This window comes from Halichoerus grypus, chromosome 7 (genome assembly GCF_964656455.1).
Source record: "Halichoerus grypus chromosome 7, mHalGry1.hap1.1, whole genome shotgun sequence".
Lineage (NCBI taxonomy): Eukaryota > Metazoa > Chordata > Mammalia > Carnivora > Phocidae > Halichoerus > Halichoerus grypus.
In genome coordinates this window covers 120554123-120571182 of record NC_135718.1, presented here as the reverse complement: position 1 = coordinate 120571182, position 17060 = coordinate 120554123, and the positions used below count along the sequence as shown (strand labels likewise).

Here is a 17060-nt window from a genome sequence, read left to right as displayed (position 1 = left end):
TGTGCCTGCCTTCAAATCAAGACTTATCACTGAATAATGATTTTAAGATCTTGGAAGTTCTGCTTGACTCTTTCTGAGCCTCAATTCCCATATTTGTAAAATTTGTAAAATTAGTGAAGAATCAGCTGGATAATGCTTGTAACTCCTAAATGTAATGCTTAAAACGAACAAAGGGGAGAAAAGAGAGAGAGAGAGAGAGGCGAACCAAGAAACAGACTCTTTATAAACTATAGAGAACAAACTAATGGTTACCAGAAAGGGAGGTGGGTGGGGGATGGGTGAAATAGGTGATGGGCATTAAGGAGAACATTTGTTGTGATGAGCCCCGGGTGTTGTATGGAAATGTTGAATCACTGTATTGTACACCTGAAACTAATATTATAGTATATGTTAACTAAATGGAATTTAAATAAAAAAAAAAAAACAGCCCTTGGCAAATAATAAGCACTCTTAAATATTTGATGTTGCTAATATTATTATTATTTGGTCTTGGTTTTATTGTTTATCACATGTAAATTTTACAGGTTTGGATTATGGGAAAATAATGCATTAGTGAATTTTGAGTTATTGATTAACTCAAATTCAGATTCAGCAAATTAAATTCTTCAAATGCATAATATTAACCTAAACTAATTATCTGTTTGCTATTAAATAGATTTTGAAGCTTCTCCTTAAAAGGTAATAGGCATTTTACAATAGCGTTTACTTGCTTGCAGTGGCTAATCTAGAACTTTGGGAGAGAGTAGGTTTATGTACAGATAATTTAATCATAATCCTAGAAATACCTATGCAGACTGGCTTTATAAGCAGGTTCATAATATAAATAAGATTTTAGGCATAACTTCTTATACTGAATGAAAATATATTTTCTATAGTGAGATCTAAGTTAGTGTAATTTTATTTTGTTTTTTTTTTTTTGATGGTGTATAGCATTCATGTCTTTAATTTCAGTGTATTTCCTATTGCAGTTTTATGCATAAGTAGGCTTTGTCAAATGTTTTCATGCCTAGAACTGTTTCTGGCCAACTTATGGTATCATGTCATTTGTTATTTTAATTCTGAGATAAGGATGAAAAATAGAAGTCTGAAGATTTTTAATGTTTTCTTTTAGAAAATGTTTTTTTCTTGTCTACAACCATATTACTGTTTTAAAATTTAAATACATAAAATATTTTCAAAGAATGTAGAAAATGAACATTTAGGTGATGGATAAGAAAAGAGTTGTGTGACTAATATATTTATGTTAAGCGTCTTTCTCCTTTTTCTGATGGGGAAAGATTTTTTTGTTAAAAATTTGTCCAAAGTCACAGTATATTTGTCTAAAAACTTGTAAAATAAGATTTACCCATCATGTGCCAGTTTGGTTTGTAATTAGTCCATGAAATCTTTCACGTGGAGTAGGATGAACAAAAGGAGGAAAACTCTCAAATCTTGTATAATTAACCCAACCTTCACGAGAGCACTATACTCATACTTCCCTTTCTTTACTAGGCATCCACACTGAAATAGTCTGACATTTCTAATGTAATATGTCAAAAACTAAACTCATTATCTACCTCTCTCTTTCCAATTCCCTCTTAGCCCTCATGCCCTAAACTATATCCCTTTCCCTTTATATTTTTTCATTTTGGTTCATGGCATAACCATTAACTCATTCACACAAACTAGAAACTTTAGAATTATCTTCAGCTTCTAATCAATTAGGTTATTATCTGTTTTCCTTGAACAAAAACTAGAGTTCACCCCTCTTCTCTGTCACCGCTGTTACTTCTTCATTTAAGAACTCCTCCTACTCTTAGGAAAAACAAACAGGGTTGCTGGAGAGGAAGGAGGTGGAGGGATGGGGTAACTGGGTGACGGGCATTAAGGAAGGCAGGTGATATAATGAGCACTGGGTATTATATACAACTGATGGATCACTGAACTCTACCTCTGAAACTAATAATGTATGTTAAAATTAATTGAATTTAAGTTAAAAAAAAGAACAACTCCTGCATTGCCACCAATCACTCCCTACCATATTTCAGTTTTCTAAATGTTTTAAGCAATATAGTTCTGCAAATACAAAATCTTTAGGATGGTATTCAAGTTTCTTTGATATTTTGGATCTTGCTTTTATCTCCAGTCTCAGCTCCTCTGGTATATTCTAGATCTTCCCTGAGCACCATTCATTCATTCATTCATTCATTTACAGATGTTTATGTAACGTCAGCTCTGTGGCATTGTGCTAGGTGCTTTGAGAACGTGGAGGCGAATAAGACCGACATGACCACGACCCATTAGTGTTTCTAGAATGCCAGGCACGTTTTGTGTCTTTTACTGTGCTATTTCATCTGTCCCTTCACTATTTGATAGTTTATTAATCTTTCATACCCTACTCAAGTGTTACCTCCTTTCTGTAGCATTTGTAACGTCCCCAGGTGGCATTTCTTTGTGTTCCAGTAATACTTTCTATTCCTGCCTCTATTATAGCACTTACTGTGTCATATTTGCTTATAGTTGATTCCCCCCCACCCCAGGTTAAATTTCCAAATGCAAAGGAGGGAGATGAAAAGAGAAACACAGAAATAAGGACTGAGACATGAAATAGGAAGAGGCAAGGAGAGGAGAGAAGGAATACAGGAGGAGAAGTATGAACAGTAGTTGAAAGCACAGACCCTGTAACCAGACACGGTTTGAATCCTGACTCTTCCACTTGTAAGCTGGGCACATAGTTTAATGTCTCCATATCACAATTTATAATGAGGATAGTAGTCTGATTGTGAAGATTTAAAAAGTTAATATATGTAAAGTACTTAAAACAGTCCTTAGTACATAATATATGGTATATGTATTTTTTGCTATTTTTGTTAGCAATAATTAGCTTTTTTAAGTGAGGTGAGCTATGTTTTCTCTCATTTATTAGTCTTTTAAGAGATGGGAGATTTTCAGGTTGCATATTATCTAACCCTGTGTGTTCACTTAAATGCATCAAATTTTCAAGTGTATTTGGGACCTGGGCTAAAGGGGGAGCTCCTATACATATGTGCTTACAGTGTAATATTGAATATAAGTTTACTGAGCATTTTGCCTTTTATACCAGGTCCTGGCCTGCTTCTGACTTTCCTAGCTATAAGAATTGCTGAAGATAATTCTTCTGTTTTTATTTTTACCTCCTCCTTCAGGCTTGATGCATACCACTGTTTTTGGTAATATAGCTTAGATTTTTAAGTTAAAATACTGTTCTCTTTCCTGACTATTCTCCAGCCTGAAAAATGGGACAGTCAGGGTTAATGTCTGGGCATGACTTCTTGTTTCTAGTAGCAGGAGCTGTTCCTCGGCCTGATATTTAGACTGCATTTCTGTTCAGTCTCTCCCCTTTTCCTTCACAGTGTCACTCTGCTCCATCCTCTACCATAATACTGTTGATCCAGCTTTGAATAGACTGTAATGTCCTAGCAGTTCTACACCTGGGATGGCTGACTTTCACAAATAATGAAAAGCTAGGAGATAAAAACAGTCATCATCAGACTGGTTGGTGACTTCATTTTAAACAAATGAGTTTAGATGCTAATTGCTGTGGCTCTTCTGATTAAAGCAAGAATCTTGGAGGAGATGACATCTTAGTTGCTGCTTGAGCAGTGGAAGAAGGAAGAGTAGATTGTAGGTTGTAGAGGATATTTGAGGCTTAGGATTCATTCTCATCTATGGATATCCCTTGAGGCATGGGGGATAAAAAATTTAGTTCCTGTTTAACTCCAAATGACTGGTATAGTGACAAATAATGCAAACGTTGAAAGAGAGATTGCTGAGGATTGAAGGAGTTGTAGATTTTGGTTGTTGCTGTTCTCACTGTACAAAGTCTTCATGTATTCTCTTGAGATCAGATTCTCTTGAGAATCTGGTTTATCATAACAAAGTTTCATTGAGTTTCTGGAATATACAGTGATTTCCTGTCTCTGGACCTTTGCACTTGCCATTTCTTCTGGCTGGGATAGTGTTAACTTGCTAATTCTTAATAATTCTTAGAATATAATCATGGGGTCCATAACTTTCAGAAAAGCCTACTGGATCCTTCAACACTGGCTTAAGTGTTTCTGTAGCTCATAGTCCCTGTTCTTCCTACTCCTAGCCTTTGTTACGCCATGTTGTAAGTGCCTTCACCAGACCGTTCATGGAAGACAGGGACTGTGTATGTGGTAATGCCTGCTGGTCCAGGATATTTGTTGATTGAATGAATGAGTGGGATATGGTAGAGAGCAGATTTGATCATTCCAGGCGAGGAGAAGAAGATGAACAAAGACAAGGTGTGTGGTAATGCATATAGCCGATTTGGAGGCAGTGGGTGGAACCATTTGATTAGAGGTAATATTGAAAAGAGAGGCTGGAGCTTTGAATGCCATGTTAAGAAGTCCAGAGTTTATTAAATAAAATGGCCATTGAAGCTTTTAGAGATAAGAATAATAATAAATGTTCTTATAAATTTGGCTAAGTAAGATACCTGTGCATGGGAAATAATTTTTTCTAATTCTTGTGCTAAAATTTTTGTAATACTCTTAAATGGACTAAATATGTAACTGCCTATTTTATAAACTGTCTTTTAAGATTGCTCCAACGTAATTTATACAGACACTTTTAGATTTGAGTAAGTACTGTTGAATGAATTGAACAGCTCATTAAACTGTGCAGTTTGTTTTTCTTATAAACCTATGTAAACTATGACAAAAAGTATAATTCAACTAAGGCAGTAATCTAACATATGTGTAGGGGTTTCCTTCTTATTTGTAGCTTAAAGGAGAATAAATGCTTACAGATGTGACTTTTTTTTCTCTAGTCTCTCCAGAGGCAGTTGGATTTTTGTCAGCTGTTGGGGTGTTTATTATCTTGATGCTGCTCCTTTTTCTCTATATTAATAAGAAGTTCTGTTTTGAAAATGTTGGCGGGTTTCCAGATCTTGGTTCAGGATACAGTACAAGGAAGAACTCACAAGATAAAATTTGTAAGTATCATCACTGCTTTTATTTGTTCTTTGTATCTATACCATTCCGTTATTTTATTTTTTTAAACATAATATGGTAAGGTTGGTTTTGACATACTGTAAACTAACATTCGAGCCACTTTTCTGTGAGAGTAAAAAAAAAAAATCTATTAAGTAAATTATGTTCAATTATCTTTCTGTTCACAAATTGCAAATATATCGCATAAAGATGAATTGCATACTATCAGAAAATGACATTTTTATTTTTCATATATAAGGTGTGCTTCTGAGCCTGTAATATGAGTAGATATGCTTTAAGAAGGAAGTATCTTTCTTCTCTATATAGCTTAAATCATACTGTCTTTTTTCCCCATATTCCCATAGAAGGCTTTTTGAAAGTATTCACCCTTTTTCTTTACCTGCTGTTGAATTCTCAGCTGATGGATAATTTTATTGTTTGGAGAAAGTAGTTTTCTCTATTAACTTAGTGTATAGATAAAGTCTGCTTATAAAAATTAGTGTTCCTCTCCCTCCCTTGGTACCATAGGCACGATATCACTTTATATCACTATGTACTAGGGGAGATGAGGACTGTAATCTTGTTCTTTCTTTCATGAAAAGTATTCTGTGGAGGTTTTTTTTTTTTTTTTATATTATTATAAGAGTTTTTTATTTGCTGTTTCCAAAGACTGGCTTGTATAAATGATAGCAGAAGCGACTTGAGAATTATAAAAGCAAGGTGTTAATTTAGAACAGTATTGCAGAGCATTAGCAGAAAAACCTTGCTCTTCTTTTTTTTTTTTTTTTTTAAAGATTTTATTTATTTATTCATGAGAGACAGAGAGAGAGAGAGGCAGAGGGAGAAGCAGGCTCCCAAGGAGCAGGGAGCCCGCTGCGGGACTCGATCCCAGGACCCTGAGATCATGACCTGAGCCAAAGGCAGATGCTTAACTATCTGAGCCACCCAGGCGCCCAAAACCTTGCTCTTCTTGTCTGTGTACTGTGTTGGAGAGAGATTTTTCTCTTACCCTTGGTAACTTAAAAAGTGATAGCATTATTGTTTATAAAAAATCTGTTGGTTATTGAATTACATTTGTGACTTCTGCATCAGGAAAGTGTAGTACTTTTGTGAGTTTAAGTTTAACGTTTCTGATACTTCAGTCTTGCTTCTTGATCATTTGTGTAGAGTTGAACTGGTTAAAGATATCTCTCTGGGCAGCCTCCAGGAATCCCCTGGTTCAGCATTTCTGGTCTTTCTCTGGTCTAATGACCCCTTTACACTCTTAAAAATTATTGAAGACCCCAAAGAGTTTTTTTTATGTGAGTTGTATCTATTGATATGTACCATATTAGAAGTTAAAACTGAGAGAATTTAAAAATATTCTTATCAACTTATTTGTTTAAAAAAAAAAAACCCAATAACTTGTTGTGATGAGCACTGGGTGTTATTTGTAAGTGATGAATCACTAAAATTCTACTCCTGAAACCAATAGTACCCTATATGTTAACTAACTAGAATTTAAATAAGAACTTAGAATGAAAAAACCCCACAAAAAAAACAATAAGCCTATTACATACATGTTAAATATAAGTAACATTTTTTAACTTAAAAAACTATATATTTTTTTACTCCCCCCCCCAAAATGGTGAGAAAAGTGCCATTGTTTTATATTTTTTGCAAATCCCTTTAATAACTGGCAAAGAAGAACCAGCTGTTATTCTCATGTCTGCTTCTGCATTCAATCTGCCATGTAGCCTCTGGAAAACTCCAGTGTTCATTTATGAGCAAATGAAAGTGAAAAAGTTAAATATCCCCTCACTGTTATTATGAAAATAGTTTTGACCTTGAGGATCCTTTGGAAAGGTTTTGGGAACCTTCTTACTTTTTCTGAGCCTTGTTTTTTTTTTTTTTTTTCACTTATTAAATAGGAATAATAATATTTTCCTCCTAGAGTTATTGCGAGATCGGGTATGATAAAACTTGTAAATCACAATGCCTTGCATCTAGTAGCCACTCTGCAGGTGTTCACCCTCTGCTCTTTTTTCTATCCTGACCTCTGTGCAAATTGCTTATTTTCCCCTTAGTAGGTGTCTTAATTTGAAATGATATTGGTAGTTTGTTAATAATATAGGGTAGTTCCCCTACATAGACTGTTAGTAAATAAACCAAAAGTCCATAATAAAGTCCTTTTTATACTTCTTCTTGCAGGTATAGAATAAAAAAACAATAGTATTTGAGGGGAAAATATTGTCTTGCTGCTGTTATGATAGCTATGGAGTGGGAAAAAATGTCATTACATTTAAACCAAGTGGTTTGATTTTTTTTTTTTTTTGGAAGAGTCTTTGCTTCGACGTATTTCTTTCAATGCATAATGCATTTACAGAAAGATTAAAAGCCACAATGCAAAATAATAATACCAAGCTCATGAGTAACAACATTTAAGTACATTTTAAATTCAAATTCCTAAGTGGTTGATATTTTGAGAAGAGAAAATTCCATTATTGCATCTGTTAGGAATAAGGAATTAGAAAATGGCATTTTTCAAAACTTTCCAGCAGAATCTGCCTTCAGTGTCTTCTCTGGTGGACACAATCAGTAATGCTGTAGAAGATTTAACCACTGCTGTGGGGGAAGTTAGCTACGCTTTCACTGACTCAGTTGCTGAACAGGTAACAAGTATGATAAATGGCTTTCGCCCAGAAGAAGAAAGCTGTGCAGTAGCAGAAGCTGTAGTAGCTACTTCTAAACAAGCAAACGCCGTGTCACCAGAAGTCTCCAAAGACACTACTTGTCAGAAAACACAGTCCAGTTTAGAGCACGGAGCAAATCGAATCAGTTGTCACAATACTTCAGTTTCACAAAAGCAAGATCACGGAATGAATGAAGAAAGAGTATTCAAACGTATTAATGATAGGCAGCGGACTCTATCAAGATATCAAGAAAGCAGTAATGTTGGTGGTGATTCTTCTTTGAAAGCTCACCTGAGTGATGGTGAGATATCATTTATCAAGCAGAATGCAAGGGCTGGATCTGCTTGTCAGGAACTTGAACATACTGACAGATGTAAAAAAGTTGGATCAGGAATGCCCGATAATGGTAAGAATGATTTAAAGGAGGTAAGATATCAAGAAATGAAAGAAAATCATTTAAAGAAAGCTGAAAAACATATTAAAAGTAAAGGATCCAAAGGGAATGAGTGGTCAGGAAATGAGTGTTCTCCAAAAGATATTTTGGCAAGCAACAGACATATGATACAGAAACCCATTATGAAAGAAGACATACATCCCGCACCAACAGCTAATTCTAAGGATAAGTTACACGGAAAAATCAAAGAACAGAAAAATCCAACAACATCCTACAAAGTGAAAGGAGACATAAAAACAAAGAAAACTGAAGCCATTTCTGCCCAGAAAGGAACAGCAAAGAGTAAAGATGAAAAATATTCTAAGATAATACCAGGAAAAGGTGAGGTCTCCTCCTGTGGGTTTGAGTGATAAACTTTTCTCTTGATTTTTTAAATTAAGAAAACATCCAAATTTCCAAACTTTCCTATACATGTCTATATGTCTAATTTAAGATTTTCTTGAATCCTCTTACTGGGAGACAATTTTAAGGTCATTCATTTTTTTTTCTGACCATCATTTTGAAAGCATTCATATTCTTTGTACACTGCTAAATTAAATATTGTCCCTGGTCCCTGCATTATTTGGCTAATTTTTCTTAATGATTGTTTATTAGACAACCAGAGACTCCATAGCTTTAAGTAGTGTGCATTCTCTAGTTGGAGTATATTTAGTGTGCTAAAGTTGAATTTTAAAATTTTATATTTTTGTAACTAACTCCTGAGACCTTTATACTATGTTGCCCTTCGAGTCTATCCCAATAAGAATCTGTATCAAGTGTTTTATATTTTTCCTTTAGAGCAATAGAGTTTTTTTAATTTTATTTATTTTTAAAAATTTTATTTATTCACTTGAGAGAGTGTGAGAGTGTGAGCAGGGGGAGGAGCAGAGGGAGAGGACCAAGCAGACTCTGTGCTGAGCTCGGACCCTGATGAGGGGCTCCATCCCCTGACCCTGAGATCATGATCTGAACTGAAATCAAGAGTCAGATGCTGAACTCACTGAGCCACCCAGGTGCCCCTAGAGTTTATTTTATTGAATAACATGCTTCAGGATATGTGCCTATTCATTTAGCCACATATTAAGAATTTTATATGAGTTCTGTGTTTACAATGAGTATATGTGAACAATCTATTATTTTTTATGAGTTCTCTATGTAGAATTAAGATTCCAACTAATCATTTATAGTTTTTAACTGCAGTACTTGTGACAATTTTCAAAACAATGAGCCGACAGTTATTTGGGTTGGTTGCAGAATTGCTTTGTATGGCTAGTGATTACTTCTGTTAATCCCTTAGTCATTTCCATTTGCTGCTGATCTGATCACAAGGCCAAAAGTACACTGGCTTTTATTTAAAAAAAAAAAAATATATATATATATATATATATATATCTGACATTTTTCTATAAATGTAGATTCTCATTAAAATAACAAAAATCTGAGTGGCAGTAGAAATGAGGAAGACTTTCAGTTCTTCGTGAATTCATACATAATCAAGATCTGCTATTTATCGATTATATGAATGATTTTTAAGTGATATCATAGAGGCTGATCCAGGACGGATAGACTAATTAAAAAGGAAAGCCAGTTTTTGGAAATATGGCCATTTTGGAGTCTGTTCTGCTAGCAGTTTTTTAATTATCCAAATCAGTAGTTTTGGGTAGCCATGGTTTAGTTTTGTTAGTCTTATTCTTTGAAGTAGCAAAAATAAACAAAGTAGAATACTTATGTTATTCAGAAAATAACAGAATAGGCAGTAGTGATAAAAGCTGCACGCATAGCAGTATAGAGGTAATTTTGTTTTGATTTGTTTTCATTCAGAATCATGCTGGTCACTAGAAAACCCAAGTATCTCTCAGGTATTCTAGATTATAGTCAGTACTAAACGTAAACATACTATGTTCTAAAAATCGTTTGAAAATCATTTGACCCATAGATTACTTCTTCCTATAGCTGAACTCTAATATTATTCGTTAATAGTAATATCAGTATTACTAGTACCTGTGTTCTAGGTTCGTTCATAGACCTTATAGGATTTAGAAAGAGAAGGAAGAGTTTCCTTCTATATTTCTGAATGCAGGACTGCTGTAGGTAATATTTTGTAATAGGTGAAGTATGACGGCAGAATTTCTCAGAGCTCTCCTGCTGCCTTAGAGACCATCACCATGGTAGCCCACAAAATGCTACAGCTCTCAACTGGGTGTCAGAAGGCCCAGGTTCTAGACCAGATCTGCTGTCACCTCAGCACTGTCTAACAGGACTTTCTGCAGTGATGGAAAAGTTCCATGTAGTAACCACTAGCCACACGCACGTATTGAGCACTTGGAATGTGGCCAGTAGCACCAGGGAAACTGGGTTTTAAATTATTTTATTTATTTGTTTATTGGTGCAAAAAGGTGGTTTTATTAAAGCACACGGACAGGACCCGTGCGCAGAAAGAGCTGCTGCCCCAGGGTTGGTGAGGGGTGGCTGATTATATACTTGGGAGTTGGGGGAGGTAAGGAAAAGGAGATTTTCAAAAGAACTTTCATAAATTATTTTATTTTAAATCAAATAGCTGCATGTGGCTAGTGACTACGTATTGGGCCGTGCAGAATATGACACAGGTCATAGTTTTACCCTTTCATGGCTTTCTCTTACTGAATTAAAAGGGAGGACTTAGACTAGTGACATCCAAGCTCCCTTCCTTCTGACTCTAAACGTACCATTCCTCTACCATATTTTTAAATTACTTTTTCTGTGTCTCCCCTCCTGAATTTCAAACCTTGATTCCTTTTGTGCAGATGATCTCAAATGTTTATAAAGAGAAAAATATCTTGACTGACCTAATAAATTCTACCGGCTGTGGTCTCTTTATCTTTCCAGAGTTGTTTTATTTTTCTGAGAAGGCTCATCTTAGGTTAAATGAACCTCAACATAGTGCAGTTTCAAAATTTTTACTTTTAAAAAAATGGTAACAGCTAGTTATTACTATACTAGTTTGCTCTTATTTTAAGAATAATGCAAGTTTTATATGTCCTAAAAATTTTATTTGAAATTTAGTTATACTTAAGTAAAATTTTCTTAATAATTCTCCTTTTCACAGAAAATAAGTGTATCCTTCCACATATTTTTGTATGTGTATATGAACATACACTGCATATGTGTGTGTGTTTAAATAAGAACATAGGTATGCCTTCTGTTTTATAACCTTCTCTTTTCTCTTAACATGATGTTGTAGTTATTCTTCCCTGTGAGTACCTGTGAGTTCACCTCCTCATTTGTAGTAACTGCATACTGTATCGTTGCATAAGTATATCACAACCTACTTAACCAAGGCCCAGTGATGGACGTTTAGATTATATTTCATTTTTGTTTTCTGTTGCTGTTTAACACAGTGCAGTGAATTGTCTGAAATACATATCTCTGCTCACCTGTTAATTATTTTCTTAGGCCGAATTCTTGGAAATGGAATTGGTAAATTCCTGGAAATGAATCACAGACGGTGCAGATTTAAAATTTGATATGTATTGCCAAATTGCTGTCTAGAAGAGTTGTACCAATGATAATTCCACCAGTAGTATATGTCTGCCCATTTCTCTGTTCTCCTAGAACTAAGCCTTATCATTTTTCAAAATTTGGACCCAGATGATAACTAAAATGCCTCTAGTCACATTCTAGTTCGAATCAGGTCCATATGTACTGGCGATATTTCTAAGTCTCTTTGTGTGCTACTGATCCTTTAAAAAATTGTGTAAGGTGGCAAGTTCTGTTATTTCCTTTATCTGTAACATGGTTGGAAAATCCCTGCAACTAATATTTTTTTATAATTAAAATATACAAATTGATCTTTTTTCTATTAAAAATATGAAAATCTAAAGCTTCGGGTTTCTTGAATGAAAAAATTATACTTATTTAAAGCTGGAAATTCACATTGTGTATGTATATGTATATCCATGTGCATATGGATATATGTGACATATATCTCTTTGTATAGGTGTGTGTGTATCAAATTCATCATACTTTATTGTATTAAAATTTTGATTTGTTCTCCCTGTCATTCCAAATAGATAATTCCTACATGGATAAAGATGAGCATGGTTCATCCTCTGAAAGTGAAGATGAAGCACTGGGTAAATATCACGAGGCCTTGTCCAGAACCCACAATTCCAGACTGCCATTGGCAGATTCGAGACAAAAGAACTATGCTTGGGAAACAAGACAAAAATACAGCCCTCTGTCTGCGGAGTATGATGGCTACAGTAGCGAAGCATCGATAGATGAAGGTAACACAGGTTACTTATTTTTTTAGATCACACACTATAGTGTTAGATTATTTGTACCTAAAATTCTAGGCATCTGTGGCTGCACAATAAACAAGAGATAAACAGAGTCACATTTCTGTGAATATAATTTATCAAAATTCAGATCTTTGGACTGAAGCCCAAACCTAAAACACCTAAATAAAAGCAAAACACCAAATAATTTAAATACCGTAGTAATTCTGCTTCTCTTTCCACAATGCAAGCATGAGGTAGAAGATGTGAGTCTGCTGTTCTCTGACATGGAATCGGTCTCTGAATACCTGGTATAGGAACTGATGGAGAGTCTAAGTCTCTTACAGTGTTGAACTTGATGGTAGTGTGTAAACGTATGCTTTTTCATTCTGTGTGGCCCCTAAACAGAAGCCAAATACTTCATGTGGCACACAGCCGAAGAAACGGTGATCTGTTCTGCGTAGGGGGAGAAAGTGTCCAGGCTGGACTGAGAGCTCGTGCTGTGTTATACTCTGCTGTAAGGGTGACTGTAGGAATTTTCAAGGATTATTTTGTCTCTAATTGATCTTTGCTTCATGTACTGACATTGGCTTAAAACTCAACTTATATAGAAGATACATGTCCACTCTAACATGTTTTTACATCTTTCTGTAAGGGAAATTAATTGCCATTAATTGAAGCATATTTATTTCTACATTTTAGGTAGGTTGTTCACATGCTTGATAGAATGTATGAGTATTCCTAGTAATTATTATCTTTATACTCATTTATGAAGAAGAGAGCAATATATCTTAGACAACAATTTTTTATTACATCAAACACAAGCTGTCCTTCATTTTGTAGCTGTGGTTTGTGTTTAAGGGCCTATAACTATTGATTACATAAAGTCTTACCCCAGCACATAGAGTTGTCAAAGGAGCTAAATCATCTTTTTTTTTATTCGGCTTAATACTAGCTAATGACTGATGTACCTCCTTTTTCTTTCTACTAGTACACAATTTATAATAAATTAATCAAATGACTATATAGAAAGTTCATTATGAGATGGTAGGGAAGAAATAAAAAATACCAGACTCTACCCTCAAAAATACCTTTCTAGTACTAGAGAAAAGAAAGCCCGTGCTTACAAAGAGAACTGAGTGACGCGAAGCGGTGAAGCCTGTCCCCAGCATATATCCACCCCGTCCACCCCTGGCAAGTGAATAGTAGAGCCTCAAGAGAATGGGTTTTGAACCTGATCCTTGTTTACATTCTGGCTGTGCGACTTAACATACTAGCTACAAACTTCGGGCAGTATAGCTAATGGTTTTTAGGTTTGTTTCATTGTCTCTAAAACATGGATAATACCTTCCTGACAGGGTTGTCATGAACATTACATGGTATATGTGGTAGTTTGTAGCATAGTTCTGGCCCCTGTGGGTAGGTGACCAGTAAATGGTCATTGTGGTTGCGGGTGGTGGAAACAGTGCTGGTGATGAGAGCGAGCAGTCCTGAGCATGGGCTGCATTTGTCATCTGTGACCCGGGACACTTCCCTTTTTGTAGCTTCAGTTGAGGGTTTTTACTTTTTCCTCCTCACTGCTTCATCCCCCTCACTCCCTACACTTCTGTGCTGTCTTGATTGCTTCCCCACAGTTCTGTTATTCTAGCACGGCTCTGTAGTCTGGGAGAAGAGCAGTGAGGAGAGAAGCATAACCTCAGTGGCTCTTCTGTTCTTGCCGTAAGCTCTGGAACTGGTGCCAATGTCCTGGAGTCACCTTCTCTTTTCATTTTACCTATATCTTTGGGACCCATCTCTACTTTCTTACCATTTCTACTCTACATTAATTGATAAAACACCCAGGGTAGATTGACTTTAGGCGTTCTGAAATTAGATTTATTTCATAAACATTTGTCGAAAGCTTTTTATGTGCCATACTATATACTGTGGATGTAAAGATGAATAAAACAAGCTTGTTTCGAAGAGCCCACAGACTAGAGGAGGAAGACCATTGACTGTAGTTTCATGAACAAAGTGCTATAGACATTCAAAGAAGGAGGTGACTCAGTTGTTGGGGAGGTGGGGTTATGGGGAAGTCTAATGTAGTCTTCACAGACTAGGTGAACTGGACTTGAGTAAGATCTGTTTCAACAGCTATGGAATCTTGATGGCGTGAAAGCAAATGAGAGTGTATTTTAGTGTCTTTAGCTTAGGATCTCTGTTTGGAGAATAAGTAGGTAATAGGTTTGAATGCCATGTTCAGGACTTCATTGTCTTATAGGAAATATAGAGTACTGGAAGATTTTTAAGCTGGACAATGTGGCACTTTTAGAAATGTATTTAAGAAAGATTATTTAACTATTGTAACGGAAAATGAATTGGAGGTGGGACTATAGGAGGTAGAAAGGACCAGTTGGATAAACAGTGATGAGACCTTCATTTGCAATGAGTTTGGGGACACAGAGTTTGTAGATTTAAGGATGATCTCAATATATCTTGAATGATTGAATATGTGCAGTGAGTGAAGAATCAGTATTTTTAATTAGTTTAGAGAGTATTAGAGAAGTAAGTTTATGTGGGAGGAGGTAATTTAATGTCTGAAACATTGGGGTGGAGATGGATATCCTTATTGTTAAAATGCTGTCACTGGGATTTAGGATGGAGAGATGACCAAGTGATAATGTAAGAAAACAATAGACTAGGAGAATAGTTTTGTATCGTAGGTTATTGCTTATTGAAAAGTCAAAGTCGCTTTGAGCCCAAAATAAGATTCAGTGGAGTGGGGGAAGAAAGGAGAATTTGACTGGAGGGGGAGATTTCAGAGCCCAAGGTCTTAAGTAAAAGCAATTTCAAGTGATAGTAAATTCTTAACATGCCCCCTCAGAAAGATACAGAAGTACATATGAGATTCTAACCATAGTGTTCACCTTCTCCCTCCAACCCAGCAGTGGTAACCCTCTTCTGGCATATATTTGGGAAGGAAAGGGATTTGGTTCAAATACACATTTGAGTCTCCACCAGGTGGTCATTCCTCTGAGTAGCTAACTCAGCAGAAATACTTGGTGGCTGGTCACCTAAGAGGACTGCTGAGTATAGTTCTCTTGGTAGAATTTGGTTCATTTTCCTGAGGTACAAGTAAAGGGATGGATATAGTAGGTTATGTTTCTCTACTGCTCTGACCTTTTATTCTGCATATTATTCTGCAAGTTTATAGGGATCAAAGTTAACTGAAAGGTGTAGGTTGAGGTAACTAAAGGGAATTACAAGGTAGAGCAAAAATATTCTTAAATGTCCATTTTTTACATGACAATCTGTTACCTCATTAGTGCTGGTAAGGAACCATTAGTTCATTTCTCAACACTGAATAATTCTAGTAGAGAAGCTTTGGAACAGCCAATACTGGAAGTATCTGTGAGATTAGGGAGGGTCAGGGAGGGCCTGGATAGGGCTAGGAGAGAATAGTACAGAACTCCCTGACCAGGTAGTACGAACTACCATATTGAGCTCCTCCTGTGTACCTGACTATTACTTTCTCTACACACCATTACTATTTAATCTTCACTGCAAATCATTGTGGTAGGTAAGATCATCCCCATTTTATAGAAGTGAGAAGAGATTTTAGATCAAGTAGGTAATTTTTAACCTAAGGTGACACAGTAAGTTATAAAACTATTTGTCAGGTCCACTCCAAAACGAATATGGTTTTAGCTTCTGTTGGGTCATTACTACTACTATGGTATCCAACCAAGGTCTCTTTCATACATGATTAACCTCTTCAGTTGAGTCCTTTAGAACAGTTTATATATATAAATCTGAAATACAGATACTCTAGAAAAAGTAAGAAAATGTGATGGCATATTTGTTATCATGTTTTCTCCTCTAGGTGGCCATATTAATCTTCCATTTTTTTGAATTACAAAAGGGAATGATATCTATAAGAAATTTTTCCAGGAAAAATAAACATTAAAATAATATATCCAATTTCCTTTGTTCACAGTTTTAATTTTATTTTTACTGTGTTCTTAAAATTAAAGGCATTTTCTGATAATCCTATTTTATTTTTAAAAGGTTTCAGAGTTAAGTAGTAGGCTGCAGATATTTTGTATTTGGTAAGATAGAACCTCTGAAATTCCATTCATGCAAATTAGTACTTCCCATTTCTATATTAGATAGGAGAAGCCTATTAAAGATGATTTTATATATAAAGAACAAATTTAGTGTAAAATTATTAGGATGTCTATTACTTATAGCTTTCCATTCTTAGTTCACCATAGGGATTACCAAGCTATATTTACATATTGTGGCATAGCTATATAACTAAAATCATATGTTGTTATTTCAGGGTGAGTTAATTGAAAATGCTATTTAAAATAATTTCCAGCACCACTTATTTCTTAGGGTTATGTGGCCCAGACATATACACACACCTGTCATTCTCTTTCTTATGGCTACTTCACAAGCTTCATGCTATTAATTTTGATGTTATCTTAAGATTAGGGGCATTAAAACATATTGACTTGTACATTTTATTTAAATGTTACTTCTAAAATAATTTAATGCTTAATTATACTTTTTAAATAAATTATGTATACTAAAATAAATTATGTAATACATATGTATATACGTATTATGTATACTTCAAGTGCATTTTAACTGCTTTATAAAGATTATTCTCTTAATTTTCACAATTTGTGAAGAAGGCAAGTACAAAAAAATTCTGTATTTTCCAGATGCCTTTGTCACA

At 35.2% G+C, this 17060-nt stretch overlaps 1 protein-coding gene across 3 annotated transcripts in view; it reads left to right on the top strand.

The window, feature by feature from the left end:
* Window positions 1-17060, top strand: part of SYT14 (synaptotagmin 14) — a 194055-nt gene that overhangs the window by 56613 nt on the left and 120382 nt on the right. For 2 of the 3 annotated variants that reach the window (XM_078078157.1, XM_078078158.1), the window contains exons 3-4: window positions 4814-4978; window positions 12131-12346. In XM_078078157.1, coding sequence (XP_077934283.1) covers window positions 4814-4978; window positions 12131-12346 — 381 coding nt within the window. Of the gene's footprint in view, window positions 1-4813; window positions 4979-7198; window positions 8424-12130; window positions 12347-17060 lie in introns of those variants that run through there. The other variant, XM_078078159.1, reaches the window with a different exon arrangement.